At 40.7% G+C, this 19377-nt stretch overlaps 1 protein-coding gene across 1 annotated transcript in view; it reads right to left on the minus strand.

Moving 5' to 3' along the window:
- Positions 1-19377, minus strand: part of PLPPR1 (phospholipid phosphatase related 1) — a 338633-nt gene that overhangs the window by 10690 nt on the left and 308566 nt on the right. The window contains 4 exon segments of the mRNA XM_043979379.1: positions 2096-2200; positions 2203-2253; positions 2255-2275; positions 6947-7197. Of these exon segments, the coding sequence (XP_043835314.1) occupies positions 2096-2200; positions 2203-2253; positions 2255-2275; positions 6947-7197 (428 nt within the window).

Consider the following 19377-nt stretch of genomic DNA (forward strand, 5'->3'; position numbering starts at 1 on the left):
GAGATAAAAAGCGCCACCTAGCTGCCCCCTCCCATAGATTTTAAAACTCCTAGAACTTAACTCAAGGAGCCATGGCTTAAACTGCTAAAGTTAATGGTTCATATTCAGTTTTCTCATTTGTAGAATGAGAATGTTGAACTACATATATAACTCTGACAATTCCTTGTGTCTCTGAATTTATGATTCTAAGGTCCATTGTTGTTACCACATCTATGACTAGTTGGAAGGCAAATGTAGAAGTAGTAGAATGAATACAGTCTTGGGGCAGCAAGATGGTCCAATGGAGTCAGGAGACCTGAGTTCAAATCTGACTTCAAACATTTATTAGCTATGGGACTCTGGGCAAGTCACTTAACTCTGATTGCCTCAAAAAATTAATATAGTCTTTTCCATCAGGAGTCATGGGTTCTAGTCTTAATTTTACTATTAATTTGCTACGTGATATCAGGCCTGTCTCTTTTCCTTTATGGGACTCAGCAACCATAAGTATAAAACATGGGGTTTAAGTTGCTAGGGGTGTCCATATTCTCTAAGTATAAATTTGGCCTCACAAAGGAGTTACTTGTAGTGACCTTCATAAACACAGCTTAGGACTTGGTGTGTCAAGGACTTTGACATTTTGAGAAAGAACAACATTCAGTTCCTAAATCATGGGGATATATTTTTTCTTTCTGTTTGGCTATGATGATTACACCCTTTACTTAGGGTTATGAGAGTACAAAGAGGCTCAACAGAGAGGCAGCCAGAAGAGTAATTGTCGTCACCACCATCACCATCATCAAACATTTATACAATAACTACTATGTGTCAGCCAGGATGCTAAGAACTTTGCAATTATTATCTCATTTGATCCTCACAACAACCCTGGGAGGTGGGTGTTATTGCCCAAATTTTACAAATGAGGAAGTTGAGGCAAACATAGGTTAAGTGACTTGCCCTGGGTTAAATAGCTGGTGAGTGTCTAAGGCAGGATTTGAACTTGGGTCTCCCTGACTCCAGGCCTGGCTTTCTATCCACTGCATCACTCAGCTGTCCAGTACAGTACAAAGAACTGTGGTATGAAACAATGGAAATAAAAAAGGAAATGAGTGAGAGACCTGTCACTGAATGCCTGTGTGACCTTGCTAAGGTTCCTGAATGGTTCTGTGCCTCAGTTTCCTCACCTATAAAATTAAGAGGCTAGACCAGAAGGTGCCTCCCAATTCTAAATCACTTATCCCTTGGCCCCTGGCTCTCTTCTGTTGGCCTCTGAGGGCAATGGCCAACCCTGTCCTGGGGGTGCTTTTCACTTTATTCTAGCATCACATGGAATAAATACATAGGGAACAAGAGCAAACAGCACTTGATTTGGATAAATAAGAAAACATGGTTGCCAATCAATCCAGAAATCAAGGTGCTGCTGATTTCCAGGATGTTTAGTTAAACATAATCCAAGGGCAGCTAGGTGGCGCAGTGGATAGAGCACTGACCCTGGAGTCAGGAGGACCTGAGTTCAAATCCCAGGCTCAGACACTTAACACTTACTAGCTGTGTGACCCCTGGGCAAGTCACTTAACCCCAATTGCCTCACTAAAAAACAAAACAAACAAAAAACAAAAAACAAAACAAAACAATAAACATAATCCCACCATCCTTTAAAATAGGGAGTCCAGGGGGCAGCTAGGTGGTGCAGTGAATAAAGCACTGGCCCTGGATTCAGGAGGGCCTGAGTTCAAATCTAGCCTCAGACACTTGACACTAACTGTGTGACCCTGGGCAAGTCACTTAACCCCCATTGCCCCCCCCACCCCCCCAAATAGGGAATTCAGTACCTAAGGTTCACAGATCTCAAGGTTCAATTGATAGATTTTCAAGGGGTCCTTGAACTTGCTTTTGTTTATTTATTTGTAATATATGGGTAACTATTACAATATAATTGACTTCCTTTGTAATTTTATTTTATTTATTTAAAAACACAATTCTGAGAAGGTGTCCATAGGTTTTAGCAGATGGCCAAAGGGGTCTAGGACACACAAAATGGGTAAGAACTCCAACTTTAAAACATCGGGGTGGGGGCAAAATCATTGGAACAGGATAGGGAAATGGTCTGACCTACCAGGAACAGGGCCACAGCTGTGCCCAGGATGAAGCCTGCGATCACATCAGAGCAGTGGTTTCGATACTCAGAGACGCGGTTCAGGCCTGTGAGGAACGCTGTGGCAGGAGGGTTCCGAGGCACAAGACAGGCTTCGCCAGCCGACTGCTTTTCGTTTTTGATGGTGCTTGTGATGTACATCTGGAACACAGGAAAACCCAAGGCAGTGCATTTCAGTAGGTTGGCTCTTATTTATAGGCCATGCAGAATCCACATAGCCCTGGGTGAAATCTGCATAAACCAACCACACCAGCCTGGGCAAAATTCATCTAGGTGGGGATGAAGTCTAGACTGCAGGTAGCTGTCATACACAAATAAACGATCCTGTCTATCCTTCTGTTTTTCCACTTGTTTCCTAAATACAGTTTCACAAACCTCCTTTTTATGAACTTGGGTTAAGAACACAGTACTATAAGAGCCGTGGGTGGCTTCACATCAATGGTGGTACATGGAAATGTAGTAGGAATATGAATTCATGGAATTCGTGGAGGGAGAGGAGGAGGAGGAGGAGGAAGAGGAGGAGGAGGAAGGGGAAGAGGAGGAGGAAGGGGAGGAGGAGGGGGGGGGAGAAAACCTTTCTTCAAAAGGTGTAAATATATTCTGCTTTAAGATCATCATAGGGATGAAAGATGCAATGATCATAAAAAGTCGCTAGAGGCCACTGTTCCCCCAGGCAAAGGGTAGCTGGGGGAGGGGGGGAGAGAGAGAGAGAGAGAGAGAGAGAGAGAGAGAGAGTTTCTATAGTATGTTTCTACAGGTGTGGTTCTCTTGGTCTTCCTGTATTTGTACTATTTATAGCTGTGACTTTCCCCCTGTAACACGATGTAATAAGAAATTAGATTACAACATATTTGGCTCTGTCTGTTTCTTTCTGTTTATGGCTGTTGTCCAGATCTCCCACTTTTCTCTCTCTCAGAAAATCTAAGACCTTCCTAAGGAGGCTGAAATTATTTACCCTATCTCTACCCGATAATTTGACAGCATTGTAGCTGAAACTTCAAACTTCCCCAAACCCTGGGAGGAACATGGAAGTGATTTAGTTAAGGACACTTATTTTCAGGAATACCTTGCTTTAATGCAATAGATATGGTCCTGAAAGTACATACATCAAATTTTGTCAATCAAGTCATATTTTTTAATCCATCAGAGGAATTTTCTGGTTAAAGGAACCCTATAGTGAATCTTTGATTAAAATGACTTACTAAACACTAATTTTTCTGTTTTGCAAATTCATATGTTTGCTCTGTAATACTATTACTTCGCATATAGGTTGAGGAAAGCTTAACTATTTGCTTAGATTGCATAGTTAATAAAAAGCACAAATCTGGGTCTCAGAGAAACACAACTGAAAATATATCTGTAGTGACCAGTCGGAGTCATTTTGGAGGTGCCTAAAAACAGTGCCTTGTATATGGTAGATGTTTTACTAAGTATTTGCTGCATAGGCATATAGTCTTCTAGATGATGCAAAGCTACAATAGGAGTGGAAGGAGGAATCCAATGAAGTAAATAATCTATTGAACATCAAGGTCTATTGAATTTTCTTTGTTGTTGTTCTTTTGCCACTATACTTGTGGCATAACATTTAAAAATTATGAAATATACCATGGTCGCAGCTGTAAAACAGAAGGGAGATCTACTCAGTTGCAAGGCATCTTTAAGATCATAGATTGTACAATCAAAGATTTAGAACTGGAAAGGAAGTGATGTAGGAGGCAAAGAAGGCTAATAGACAAACCTCAGACCCGAGCTTTATTCAGATCTGAGCTCCAAGGGGAGGTATAATTTACAGACCCAGCTCTGGAAGGGATTAATGGATAATGTAAAATGTGGGTCTTCATTAATACAAGTCAGGGCCTGGGTTCTTGTTACCACATTAATCACTCTCATAACAAGATATAAGAGGCTATAGAAATTCTAATTGGTAAATGAAAAATATTCAAAAACTAGGCATGGGAATGAAAAGGTGACATGCGCAGAAAAGCCAAATTTGTCCTCAGTTCACCTTAGACGCATAAACCCCCCAAAAGGTACCCAGGGGCAGCTAGGTGCACAGTGGATAAAGCACCAGCTCTGGATTCAGGAGGACCTGAGTTCAAATCTGGTCTCAGGCACTTAACAGTTACTAGCTGTGTGACCCGGGGCAAGTCACTTAATTCCTCATTGCCCCCCCCCCAAAAAAGTACCTGCCTCAGGGGTTGGCTTAGGACCCCAGGAAGTCCAGATTAGAATAAGCCCTCCCCTGTACCTCCCTAAGGTGGAGAATTTATAATGAGACTGATAATCTATCCATACTATAAATATAACTGTCTTCCTTTTCTTGTCTGAGAGACACCTCCATGATGCTCTCTCTGTGGTCACTCACAGTATTGCAATAAAACTTGGGAAACTGAGTCACTGAGTCTTTTGGGATGACTCATGATCATCTGATCACCTTAATTTGCCATACCACATCATTTTGGCCATCTCACATCATAAGGACCTTAGAGGTCATTAGGTGCAGCCCTCTCATTTTTACAGATGAGGAAACAGAAGAGATTGACTTGCCCAAGGTCACTCAGCTAGTTGGTACCAAGGTTGAATTCGAATCCAGGTCTCTCTTGTATTCTGAGTCCAGTGCCCTATCCACCTCTACAAGTGTAGGCATGCGCATCTACTTTGCAGACAAGGCTATGGAGAGTTTTGGACTTGGGGCTCAGTGCTATGGGATGGTTTTTAACAATGGTGAAAATGTTTCTGTACATGTCATTACTTCAAGGGCAACCTTTAAGTTGCACCCCCTACCCCACTTGGATAGCTTTTCTATGTGTCGAATGGTAAGTCCGAAGTGTAAGAACTACAAGACTATGGTGTTTTTTTTTCTTCTCTCAAGTTGTTGCAATTTCAGGCCAAAGCAGCAGGAACTAGAGGGGAAACATTCCTTCTTTCTTTTCCAGTGGGTCTGTCATCATTGACCTCCTTTGTTTTTTATTTCCCCAATTCACTTTTCCCTTTGTTCATGCCTTATGCATGCACATGAGAGCTATGGGGCTGCAGCCACTTACCCAAACAATTTTTTCTCCTGGAGCCAGAGCAGTATTCTACATGCAGTTAGATACTGAATAAATATTTGTTGTATTGATTATTCCATAAGCTACTTAAAAACAGGGATTAGTTTCAGAAGCTAACAGTACCTTGTATACAGAAGGTACTCAATGTTTGCTGAATTTAATGGATAAGAAGGTAAAAATAATGGAGTATTTTTCAGTTCTCTCATCCTCACATTATTGAGGAGGAGTGAAGGAAAAAGGGAAACCTGAATATACCCTAAACCTACACTAGCCATCAGTACAGCAGTCATTTCACCGTCATCATTTTGCTACCTCTGGCCTTGATACAAGAATGGGGTATGTTTGTGACTGATTCTGCCATTCCCAAAGCTAAGAAAAAGCTTTAGAATAGAAAGAGTGGTAATATACAGTCTGTCCTAAGAATAAGCTCTAGACCAGGGATTGGATTGTATGGGGGTTTTTATTGCTGGCCCTGCCACTAACTTGGGTGTGATCTCTAGCAAATCCTTAACCCTTTTCTCATCTCAAAGTTTTCATTGATTCCCCATAGTTATTACAGCTCTCTCTTTCAAATTATTGTGTACCTTAACCTATATTTAGATGTATTATCCCTTCATCCCACCAATATGTCATGGGGAAATAGGATAAGAGGTAAGGGGTAGGGGTTAGGGGTAGGGGTAGGGGTTTGGAGTCCTTAGGAATTCCTCTTTAAAGAATTACACCCTCTTGCACAGTTAGAATAAGATGAGGAAGGGGAAGGGAAGGGAAACCATGAAAGAAGTCCTTGGACTTCTCATGGGGAGAAGGCATGGCACAGAGTGTGGCTCTGAGATAACAATCTCCTCGAGCAGGAGACAGGCAGGTACTTTTATAGAGGACTGATGGGGTGACCATCTGACTGTGGAAAGTTCCCTTAGTGAGGGAGGACATCCCCCACTGGTGGTGGCTGGGGGAATTGGGTGAAGAGTGGAGGTCCTGAAGCTAGCTCAGTCCTATCGTTTCCACTTATCTCTTTAGGTGTGTCTGTCCTTTGGTTTAGTTTCTCAAGGAGAAGGTTCTTTGATGTACCCCAGAGAACTTCTGGGGTGCTATGGGCCCATAACAAATAGAATTATGTGATGGTGGAAGAAGCACTCTATTTGGAGTCTGGAAGACTTGGGTTTGAATCTTGCCTCAGATATTGACTTAGTTTTGCTACTCTAGACCAAAGCTTCTTAAACTGTGGGTCACGACCCCATATGGGGTGTATAACTGAATGTGGGGGTCATGAAAAATTTTGGCAACAGTAAAAGGTTATGGAAACTATTTTATATACCTATATACCCAGGGTTGCATACAAATTTCCCAGGCAAAAGGAGGTTGCTGGTGGAAAAAGTTTAAGAAGCCCTGTCCTGGACAACTCATTTCATCTTTCTGAATCTTATTTTTCTCAGCTCTAAAATGAGATCCAGTAGAACATTGTATATAAGGTATTTTGTAAACCTCCAAGCACTATAGTGATTCTTTCTTGTGTATTTGGTGCCTGGAACACTGCTTTCCAGACAGAATGGGATTAATTGTGCTAATTGATTCTAATTGACTCTGTAAAGTGAAGGGTTGGACTGGATGACCTTCAAGCCCCTTCAGGTTCAAATTTAGTTCTTTGATAGATTTTCCAAGGGAACCACAGTATTTGAAGGATGAGAAAGGGAGGCATGAGGACAGACAGCACTGAAGGTTCCAAAGATATCTGGATGCATCCATCACTCACTTGCTCACTCACCGTCACATACAGAGCAGAGTAAATGCTCAAAGCAGCATGTTTGGAGGGAAAGGATCTCCGGGCCTTATCAATCACTTCCAGGTCACCGGTGCAGATGTTCCCATTATTGATGAACTGCTGGTGAGTTCGGCAGGATGTGCTGGTGTAGTTGGGTTTACACACTGTGAGGAAGTAAGGTGCTAGGTTCCCGGTTACCACTTGGCCGGCATTTACAAATATGTCAGTAGCAAAAAGTCCAAAGGCAAACACCCCTGTAAGGAAGTTCAAAGAGGAAAAAAAGATAGTAGGTTAGTGTTAGGATAATGCATCTATCCCTAGAACAGAGAAAAATGTTAAGGGAAGAAGTAGGAATTTTTCCTTCACAATTCTGGATAGAATGATCAAAATATTGGATAAAGGATGGACCCAGGGAAGTGATCTAACAAGATAGGAAAGGATCATAAGCCTTAAAACTGTGAAAGTGATAGAGCAGGGCTGCTCTTGCTCCCAGCTCCATGGTGTGGTTGGAGGAGCAGTAGAGAGCTTGACCAGGGCTGTCAAAAAACAAAAACAAAGGGGGCGGCTAGGTGGCGCAGTGGATAAAGCACCGGCCCTGGACTCAGGAGTTCCTGAGTTCAAATCTGGCCTCAGACACTTGACACTTACTAGCTGTGTGACCTTGGGCAAGTCACTTAACCCCAATTGCCCTGCAAAAAACCAACCAAACAAAAAAGTCCACTGCCACTAAAGAGCCATTAGCAATTTACCCCTTTCCTAAAGTACTTTCTTCAGCAAATGCTTCTTTTCAAATGCAAATACACATGGGAAGAGGAGCATATCAAATCAGAAATTTAGGAATGCAACAAAGTTTTTTTCAGATTCTGGTGCTTAAGTGATGGGGGAACTACAGCAGTCAAGAGGTGTGAAGAGATAATTAGTCGACCACTTTGCTTTCTTTTACAGAAGGCTCACCTGGGTAGCCTTCAGTGGGGCTCCTAGGGAAATCCACTGAATATGCACTTAGGAGAGGGCCAGCCAATGGTATGCTGGTTAAACAGGGCCCCTTTTCTATTAGACTGTGAAAGACCACTGGACCATGCACCCCATAAGTCACAAGAGAGGCAATAGCCAATCTAAAATGAACTCCTGTCAAGGAATGAAGATTAAGCTATTTTGCATCTTGGTGCCCTGGCAAATGGTTCTCCAAAGCAGGGAAACAGGGGCAGCTAGGTGTTGCAGTGGATAAAACAGTGGTCCTGGATTCAGGAGGACCTGAGTTTAAATCTGGCCTCAGACACTTGACACTTACTAGCTGTGTGACCCTGGGCAAGTCACTTAACCCTCACTGCCCCACAAAAAAAAATAATAATAATAATAATAATAAAAGTAAGGAAGCACTCCCTATTCACCTCTGCTTTATGGAATTCCTATCTTTAAAAAAAAAAAATCTCATCTTAGGTGCTCCCTTCCACAGGAGGCCTGTCCTGATTTATCCCTTTTCAGCCTTCTCTCTCCTCCTTAAAAATCCCTTTTGTATATGCTCCTGTATATTGACATATGTACATGACATTCCTCCTGGAGAATGTTAACTCTTTAAAGGCAGGGATTGTTAACACTTTTTCTTCTTTTTTTTTTTTTAATTTCAACCCCTGGCATAGGGTATTGTAAGTCCTAGGAGCTTAATAAATGTTTGTGGCATCGAATGAATATTGAAACTTTCAGAAGATGACAAAAGATTCCCAAGTGGTTCTCATCTGGTTGGTGGGTGTTTATTTGTTTGTTCGTATTCACATTACTGAATCAAATATTTATTGTGAAACCTCTCAGGCCACAATCCAAACTTAAAAATGGGAATGCCGACTTGGATCCAATCAGCATGGTGCTTTTAACCAAACCAGCTAGAAGACCTTTATCTCTCTGTAAAAGGGCTCTAGTGGCTGATTTCCAACTTTCCATTGGGCTTTTTTGTTTTTTTTAACCAGTGCTTAGTACTTCAAACTTAATATGGCTCAAACTGAACTCAGCATCTCTACTCTAAAATGCCTTCCTAAATTCCCTCCTTCTGTTGATATCACCATTCTTTCAGTTAGCCAGGCCTATCAATTTATTAGCCTTTGATTCTTTCTGACAATTCAATAGAGTATAAACTCCTTAAGGCTAGGAATTGTTCTATTCCATGTTTCTTTGCATCCCTATCACCTAACATAGCTCCTGGTACATAGTAGGCACTTAATACATGCTTGTTGATTGATTGATTAAACATTTTCTGTTGATTGCACTTCTCCAATACCTCTCATTTCCATCCCATTCTGCATTCCATCTCATACAGGGCATTGTGAGGAGAATGCTAGATTCCATATCAGAAGACCTAGGTTCTAATTACATCCATACTAGCTGTGTGATCCCTAGGCAAGTCCCCTCAGCCCGAGTATTATGTTCTGTTCTCTCAAAAATGGAACGTTAATTGCAGTAATTTACAGGGTTATTGCATCAGATCAGATGAAATATTGAATGTAAATTTCTTTGCAAACCTTAGAGCCTCTTTAAATGTCAACTATTCTTGTTTCTCGTCGCTCACTAGACTGCAGATTCTATAGAGTAGGTACTGTGTCATTCATTTTTGTTTAACCAGTTCCAGGTATAGTGCCTTATATTGTTCAGTCATTTCCAGACAGGTCTGACTCTCCATGACCCCATGTGGGGTTTTTTGGCAGAGATACTGGATCGGTTTGTCATTTCCTTCTCCAACTCATTTTACACATGAGGAAGCTGAGGCAAACAGGGTTAAATGACTTGCTTAAGATCACACAGCTAATAAGTGTCTAAGGCCAGATTTGAACTAAGAAATGGAATCTTCCTGATTTCAGGCCTGGCACACAAGCCACTGTGCCAACTAGCTGCCCCACCTGATATATAGGAGGCAACTCACGGATATTTGTTGAGTTGGATATTTTTATTTGTATTTCATCTTTGTGATTTTTCTTTTACATCAGCTGGACATTATATCACTACTGTAGGTGTACATTTTCCCAACCTGTCTGAGATGGCTTTGTTGACTCCTGTAGAATGGATTAGAGCCTTTTGGGAAGCCGTCCGTACCACATTTAGGCCACGAGGGGGCTCTTTAGCTCTCCAAAATGCCTCAACTACCAGGATGATTCACCTACTAAAAGACTAGGTACTTAGTAAATCCTTCCACAGTCTTCCTCATTAGGAAGAATTCTCCTAAGTAATAGCATTAACCATGCTATACTGATGTTACAGAGGTAGGAGAAGGAAAAGCCTACATTTTAAAGCATGTTATGTAGCAAGCACTAGTTCGTCTTTTTTAAACAAATATATTTTTATTAAATATCTACTATATACCAGGGATTTGCATGAGGAAGACAGCAGAGATAGCAAGAAAGAAGTGACAAGCCAATGTGCTGATAAAGATGGAAAGGAATTCTGGGTTATGGAGTTGACCAGGAATGGAGGCCTGCATGGCTTAGAGGATAGAGGGGATATCCTCAAGATAGGATCACGGCATCATAGATTTGAGCTTAAAAAAAAAAAAGCTAAACATAAGAAAGTGTTTTGTGAACTTTAAAGCATTACATAAATATTCATCATTATTATTACTTCTTATTCTCTAGTTTACTTCATCTTTATACAGATGAAGAAACTGAATGTGAGACAGGTGAAATGAATTATCTAAGGTCACAAATAGGCATATAAAATTACATATATATACACAAACATACATATATGTATATATATAAAATTATTCTATACCTACAGCTATTTATTTGTTCATTCATCCATTTATTTATTTGTTCATTTATTCCTTTATCTATCTAGCTTTTATCTTTTTTCGGGGCAATGAGGGTTAAGTGACTTGCTCAGGGTCACACAGCTAGTAAGTGTCAAGTGTCTGAGGCTGAATTTGAACTCAGGTCCTCTTGAATCCAGGGCCCGGTGCTTTATCCACTGAGCCACCTAGCTGCCCTATTTCATTTATTTTTAAGACTCATTTTCATTGATTTCTCTCCCTCAACCTTCCTGAGTTCAGGAGTTGGGTATCAGCTGATCAAAGGAGGAAGACTGGTTTGACTAGTTCGAGAAGATGACTAGTTAGCATCATCCTATACTGAAGACCTAAAGAAAGCCATGCCCTGACTGGCAGGAGATGCAGACAACATGAAGGTTTAACAGTATCACTTTGAAGTGAACTTGAAATTTGTTTATCAGTTCTGCAAAGTTGCCTCTGCCTTCCAGAAGGAAGGCTATTTGAATGTTTTTAAATTTTTTCTGTGCTTGTTTAATTCATGAATATGAGTATGTCTTCTATATTTATGCTGGGTATTTTTTTTCTATGGTAAAAGTAATAAATAGCTACCCAATAAATACCTGATCCCCTTACTTTATACTGAGTATTTTTTTTCTAGAAGGTGATCCACACTTTGGGGAGATCATAGACATGTTTCCTATCTGAGCTTTGCATCAGAGATTTCTCTGGAGTTATTCCAGGGAGAAAGAAGTTGACCCTCTGGTGTCAGGCACTCCAGGATTGAACCCTGTTCCTTATGAGCTCAGAACCCTTGGTTGGATAGTGGGGTATACTTACACTAAAGTGTAACTGACTGATAGATTCCTTTCATAAAGTAGAGGCAATGAGTTAAATATATAGAAAGAACATAAAGACATCTGGAATCGGAGAGTTGGGAAGGAAGGTGTGCCATCAAGCAGAGAAAAGAAATGGAAAGGGGAAGCTTAGGATAAAAGGTAAACTTTCTGGACCCACAATCTAGCCTTACTTTTGTCTTGACACCAGGTGTGAGGCTTATGAAAGCTGTTCTTTTGGGTTGGAAAGGAAGCTAGGAAGTTAAAGCTCAACAAAACTTCTAACATAAGGACCATCAGGTGCACCTCAAATTGAGGATCTGTAATAATCTAGTGAGATCCATTATCATCAACATTGAGTGTTGATCTACTGTGATGGACTATATTCTTCTCGCCAATGCAATGGTACAGAAGAGTTCCAGGGAACTCATGATAGAAGAAGATCTCCAAATGCAAGAAAAAAAAAAAGAAAGAACTGTGGAGTATAGATGCTGAATGAACCATACTATTTCTTTTGTTTTGGTGCTGTCATTTTTTTTTCTATTTTGAGGTTTTTCATCATTGCTCTGATTTTTTCTCTTATAACGGACTAATGCAGAAATAGGATTAATGTTATTATGTGTATATATATGTGTGTGTATCAATATCTATATGTATATGTATATAGATATATAGATATAACCTATATCAGATTACCAGCTGTCTAGGGGGAGGGGGGAGGGAGGGGAGGAGGGAGAAAAATCTGAAATTGTAAAGCTTCTATAAACAAAAGTTGAGAACTATCTTTACATGTAACGGAAAAATAAAATACCTTATATAAAAAAAAATTATCTAGTGAGATCTGGTATGCTTACGATTAATCTGATCTAATCACAGATGTGTGATAGGGTTAGAGGTAGCTATGGTCAGTGGAAAGTAAATGCTGGATTTGTAGTTAGAGGAATTGAGTTCAATGTGGGCTCTGCAACTTACTCCCTGTGTGTGGCCTTGGGCAAGTCACTTAAACTCTCTAGGCCTCAGTTTCCTATCTGAAAAGTAAAGGTGTTGGACTCTCTGAATAGGGGCATGAACTCCTTCCCTGGAAGGCAGGTGTGATTGGGCGGACCCTGGACCTTCAAAAAGCTGGCTCTGGTAAACAGAGTACCTGATGAGGGTGTTCCGGTAGGGGAAAGTGGAGAAGGAAGGGGGTGCTAATAGATGTTGAACAAGAGGTTATCTGAAAAAAAAAAAATTTCTCACAGCATATGTTTGAGTTTAATCTGCATTAACATTTTCTCTATCATTTTCTCAAGTCTAGTCAGTCAGCAAAATAATAAATCAAGCCATGATTTGTGGTGTTTGTGGATTTCTAAGGTGTAAATGCTGACACTGAAAATTTAAGATGATCAGCTCTCAAAAGCCCAGAACCTCCTGGCTTTGGGACACCCCTGGAGGGAAGTGAAAAGGGAAGCTCTTTAAGTCACTCAAAAGGAGTGGACTAAAAACAAAAGGTGAGTGGACTACCTTAGGAGCCAAGGAAGATTCCCCCCACTGAAAGTCTTGAATCTGGGACTAGCCAATCATTTTCCATGATAGCATAAAGAATTTACCCATCTAATAAGGATTATAGAATCATTGATTTCTATCTAGAAAGGTCAACAGGGGTCATCTAGTGCACCCCCTCGATTTATACATATGGAGACTGAGCTCAGAAAAGTTGCTCAGATCTCACAGCTAGTAAGGACTAGGAGCAAGATTTGAACACAGGTCTTTTTTCCTGACTCCGAGTAACATTTTCTACTATACCACATGGCCTCCCAACTAGATTACCTCTGAAGGCCTTTTTTGGTCCAGTGTCTAGTGTTCTCCAATGTTCCAAACATTAATTACATTCCTTGATACTTTTGGAAATGACCAGCATTAGTGATTTTCCGACCCCTTTTGATTGGAACCAGCAGCTCTCACAGGAGATGGGATACTCCCGCTCTTTGTAGGACTAATTCCCAAACCTTTCACACCTCTTTGGCTCTGAAGAACCTCAGTGTAAAGTTTTTCTGGGGAGAGGCAAGTACATTTTTTCTCCTCTTTACTCCCAGTCCAAATCAATGCTCCCTAACTGGCTACTTCTATTTTTCAGATATTCATTTCTGAGGTATTCCTCACTAGTACTTGGGCACTGTGTTTTCTCTGACACATAAATAATAGAGAACACAGATTCATTCATTCATTCATCAAACAGCCATTTACTCAAACCTATTTTGTTTAGGTCACTATATTAGGTTCTGAGGGAACTACAAGGATAGTTAAGTAAAATCCCTGTCCTAATATAATTCATAGTTTAGCAGAGGGAAATATAATACAAAACTGTGTTTGTTTTTTTAATGGGACCCGTAATTTCATTGGTAAAAGGAACTCCAGGTGAGAAATTCCTTCTACAATGCAGCTTAGCACATACTCTACAACTTAGATTGTGAGAGAATTGCCTGGAACATCCAGAAGTTAAATGACTTGCCCTGTCCCCCAGCCAACATGGGACTGAGGTGGACCTGAATTTGGATCTTTGAAGTTGACTTGGTATCCCTTAATTCCTCATGTAAATGATAAATACATAAATATGAATGCCAGGAAATAATTTTACCTAGGACTAGAGTGTAGATGCCAGATGCTACCATGATCAAAAAGAATCAAGATGAACCTGAAGGAGAATCATAGAATCCTAGACTCTCAGAGTTGAAAAGCACCTCAGGAGTCATTTAGTCCAACAAGTAATTGAGCAGTAGGCATTTTATAATATTCTTTTCAAGTGGTCATGCATCTTCAGGTTGGAAATCTTTTTTTTTTTTTTTAGTGAGGCAATTGGGATTAAGTGACTTGCCCAGGGTCACACAGCTAGTAAGTGTTAAGTATCTGAGGCCGGATTTGAACTCAGGTACTCCTGACTCCAGGGTCATTGCTCTATCTACTGTGCCACCTAGCTGCCCCTCAATGACTTCTTTATTCCCTTCTAGTTCTAAAGCTATGAGCCTATTAGCTCACTCTATTTTTGGAAGCTCTAAATGTCAGAACACTTTCCTTTACATCTCACTGAAATGTCTTCTGGTAGCTTATATTCAGGACTCCCTGTTCTTTCCTTTGAAGTCCAGCAGAAGAAATTTAATATTTTCAGATTTGTAAACTACTTGAATATAATCTGTCATGTCTCCCCAAGCTCTACTATTTTCCATCCTGAATTCCTTCAACCAGTCTTCATACGGTATGGCCCTCATTCTCCTCACTATTCTAGTCAGTTTTCTCCAGATGTGCTATCATTCAAGTTATTCCTAAAATATGTTGCCCACTGATATGTTGCCCCAGATGTGGTCTGAGTAGGGTGGAGTCTAGTAGTTGTTCTGTATACTGTGCTTCAATGAATACAACCTAAGAAAGTTGGGGCAGAGGATGGGGTGGGGATGTTTGCCAGTCCTGGAATAGAAGCCGGCAATGGTTTCAAATATGTTAATTGTATCAATTAATTTTCTCCTCAGCTTGTGACCGCCATATTAGATGCCTTGCATCTTGCAGATTGTCCTGACTTCAGCTCACAAAGGCTAATCCATCATTGTATCAGCAGAGACGAGCTTTGCTGGCACCTCCACACCAGCTTTCATTCAGACATGCATTGATCATTCTAATTTTATTTTTTGCAGCTTTGCCAAAAGGCATTTTCTTCAAATCACAGGCAGCTATTTTAATGACTCCAGCTGGCTTCCATTCAACAGGGTTTAAATTCTGAGAGAGGACGGTAATCGCACACACAGCTATCCAACAGCCAGCTTGCCTGGAAGCCAGACATGCTGGGGCTTTTTATATTTTCTGGGGCAATTCTCTTGGCTGGAGTGAACTGGGATGCTCTTCTCACTTCCTCTCCTGAAACTAAATTGACTTCATCCTACAAAAAGTGAAAAGAGCCAGGATTTGCCTCTACTCTATTTTTTCAGAAATGCTGCCCTAAAGGAATCTGAATTTGTTCTCTTTAATGTCTTCTGGGACTCAGGGAATCTATTAGCTCCTCAGGGCTCTGATTCTAGGTCCTTAGTCATGTGATCCATTAATTGGAACTATCCTGTGATCTTACTAAGTATGGCCTCTCTCTATTCTTCCTACTTTGCTGGCCTGACTTTTTCTAGGCTATTACTGAATACACTTTACCAAGAGCCTACTCTCCAAGGCAAACTGTTTTAGCGCAATTGATCTTCCTTTCAAGAATACACCAGGCAGAGGCAGCTAGGTGGCACGGTGGATAAAGCACCAGCCCTGGATTCAGGAGGACCTGAGTTCAAATCTGGTCTCAGACACTTGACACTTACTAGCTGTGTGACCTTGGGCAAGTCACTAACCCTCATTGTCCCACAAAAAAAAAAGTACACCAGGGGACTCACAGGGGAGAAAACAATACCTGGGCAGGTAGCGCAAAAAATCTGTATAAGGAAACCCCAACTTTTCTGTTTGATTTTACCCTTAGCTCCTGTTTATGTGCTTTATTAGTTCCTTATTCAAGTCTCACAGACTGAAAAAGACAGTTGCTCTCTCTATCCTCTGAGTATTGATTGTATCTACACTCCCAACTGTTTTTTTATCAGAGATGACTTTCCTTAAAGGGTCTAGGGAGTCATTTATGTCTTAGGATTGGAGGGGAGATGTTGAAAGAATACCATTTTAATAAACATCTCCCTCATTGCTTCAGGTCTTTTGCCTGAAATTGTGACCATTAGAGAGAAGGCACTGTGTGTTCAGGAATCAACTCTTAAGAAAGGACACTGGACACTTACTAGCTGTGTGACCCTGGGCAAGTCACTGAAACACTCATTGCCCCGCAAAAAAAAAAAAAAAGATAACACTTTACCAGGTAACACTACACTACAAGAAAGGTAATGCTAACTATCATTTTGGTAATGATTCATGGAGCATGGGAAGCTAGCTGGGAAGGACATCTCTGTTCAGGGTTCCCACAGTGTCCTGGGACATCCTATGAGCACTTAACACTTGAAGGGGAGTGAAAAATGGGAATGAGAGGCAGGAGAAAAGGAATGAGAGAATTCAAAGGTGATCTTCACATCCATAGCTCGATACCCTGTTCTCTGAGAGGAGGTTGTGACAGGAAAGATCTAAGTGCACTGGGAACTTGAGGTGAAAAGGAGACTGGGAAGACCAATTAGACCGAAGGGTTCAGATAAAGGAGGACAAGGACAGCAAAGGCAAATGTCCCCTGGGGCTATTTGTGCCTGGATCCCTCTTGCTACCTTAAGGGAAATGTTAGTAAAGATATAACTAAGGTCATTGGTAGCTAGAGATGCTGATCTGTCAAGGAATCTATGGGTGATGAACCCCTTCCCATCTGAAAAAGGTTTTCAGAACCCCAATTTCCTTGTAGGGCAGGGTTAGAGGGGCTGGAAAGGTACAGTGATGCATTCCCATTTTAAAGTGGTAAGACCTGAACCAGAAGAAAGTAGCTATTCTATTGATTTATTGATTTAAAGTTTTGAGTTCCAAATTCTATCCCTCTCCCATTCCCTCCCTCCCTGAGGTGGTAAACAATCAGATATACATTATACATGTGCAATTATGTAAAAAATGACCATATTAGTCATTTTATATAAAAAGACTCAAGTAAAAAAAAAGAAAGAAAACACAAAATAGCATGTTTCCATCTGTGTTCAATCAATATCAATTCTTTCTCTGGAGGTGGATAGTATGTTTCATCATTAGTCCTTTGGGATTGTCTTGGATCATTGTATTGCTGAGAGTAGTTAAGTCATTCACAATTGCTCATAGAACAATAATGCTGTCACTGTGCACAATGTTCTCCTGGCTCAGCTCACTTCACTATACATCAGTTCATATAAGTCTTTCTATGTTTTTCTGAAATCATCCTGCTTGTCATTTCTTATAGCACAATAATATTCCATTACAATCATATGCCACAGGCTTGTTGGTCATTCTGTATTGATGGGCATTCCTTCTATTTCCAATTCTTAACCAACACAAAGAGTTGCTATAAATTTTTTTTGTACAATTTTTTTCTTTTCTCTTTTTCACAGTTATTGTTAACTGTTTCCCTCCACCCTATTCCCTTCCCATGATATTTACTCTATTGTCTTTATCTTCTTTCATCCCATCACTCCTCAAAAGGGATTTGCTTCTGACTGTCCCCTCCCTCAATCTGCCTTCCCTTCATTCGCCTCTCCTCCTTATCCACTTCCCTCTCACTTTCCTGCAAGGTTAGATAGATTACTCCACCCAATTGAGTGTGTATGATATTCCCACCTAGATCAATTCTGATGAGATTAAGGTCTTTGAGCCAATTCTAATGAGTGTAAGGCTCATTCACTACCCAGTTTAAATAACTCCACCCAATTGAGTGTGTATGTTAATCTTTTCCTGAGCCCATTCTTATGAGATTAAGATCTTTGAGCCAATTCTGATGAGTATAAGGTTCATTCACAGCCCCACTCCTCTCCCATCTCTCCCCCCACTCAATAAACCCTTTCTGTTTCTTTCATGTAGGATTTCACCTCATTCTACCCCTCCCTTATCCCTCCCCCAGTGTAATCCTCTCACACCTCAATTTTACCCTAAAAATGTCATCATGGGGCAGCTAGGGTGACACAGTGGACAAAGCACCCACCCTGGACCCAGGAGGATGTGAGCCCAGATCCAGCCCCAGTCACAAGATGCTCACCCACTGCTTGACCCTGGGCATGTCACTCAACTCCGACCCCCAAATGCTTTACAGACATCATCCCTTCGTAATCAATTCCCACCTGTGCCCTCTGTCTAAATTTATTTCTATCATATGCCAAAGTAGCTATTCTAAAAATGAGAGCCTCAAGAGAGATAGGACTAGCCTGTCTCAACTCCTCTCCCCTTCAGTTCATATAGTCGGTCAGCAAATTTAGGAATGGGTGAGAAATATACTGACACCAAGAGACCTACATATAGAGGAAGAGGGGGGGTGGTGTTGAACAGGAGGGGGAGGGAGAGAGACACACAGAGACAGAGAGAGGGACACAGAGGGAGACAGAAAGAGACACACACAAAGAGGCAGAGAGAGACAGAGAAAGAGAAACGAGAGAGAGAGAGAGAGAGAGAGAGAGAAGAGAGAGAGAGAGAGGAGAGAGAGAGAGAGAGAAACATATACAAAGAGAAACAGAGAGAGAAAAGAGATTAGAGGAGGGAGAAACACAACAATACAATTGTAACAGTAATGTAGGATGCAGAGCCTATATTATTAGAAAAGAATTAGTGGCCATAAAATAAGTATATGGATTCAGTCTTGACCCCTGTAAATGACTAATTGCATCATAAGAAGACAAGCATTCTTTTGCAATAAATATCAGAGTAGCTCAGCCTAGTTACATACCTTGAAAGTATGTTAACTATGCCTTCCAGCTACCTGGGAAATTGAGGTCAGAAGCATTCTTGTTTATCTTTTCCATTAAAAAACCTTGTCCAACTGCATAAATCACAAACACATTTATTTTCTGAAACTTACAAAGAGCTTTAATTTCTTCTTTTTTTTTCAGTTTCATACTGTCAGGCTTCCTTGTGTTTTATTTTTAGTAGATGGATCTTGAGACTCAGATCCATTGGCACAAATGATAGAGTGATGAAGGCCAGCTTTTTTTGCTACATCTTCTGCAGCATAATCATGGAACTAGCTTAATGACATGGAAACGCAGCCATAGCACAGTGAACTCCAGTCTAGTCACAAACCTAGGGCTGTACTAGAGGAAATAATACCAGTGTAAAGTCAGGTCACTTTGGATTGAGTCCAATCTTTTAGCAATCTAAATTAAAAAACAACATAATCTAGTGACTTTATTAAGATGTGT

Source organism: Dromiciops gliroides, chromosome 1, assembly GCF_019393635.1.
Source record: "Dromiciops gliroides isolate mDroGli1 chromosome 1, mDroGli1.pri, whole genome shotgun sequence".
Classification (NCBI taxonomy): domain Eukaryota; kingdom Metazoa; phylum Chordata; class Mammalia; order Microbiotheria; family Microbiotheriidae; genus Dromiciops; species Dromiciops gliroides.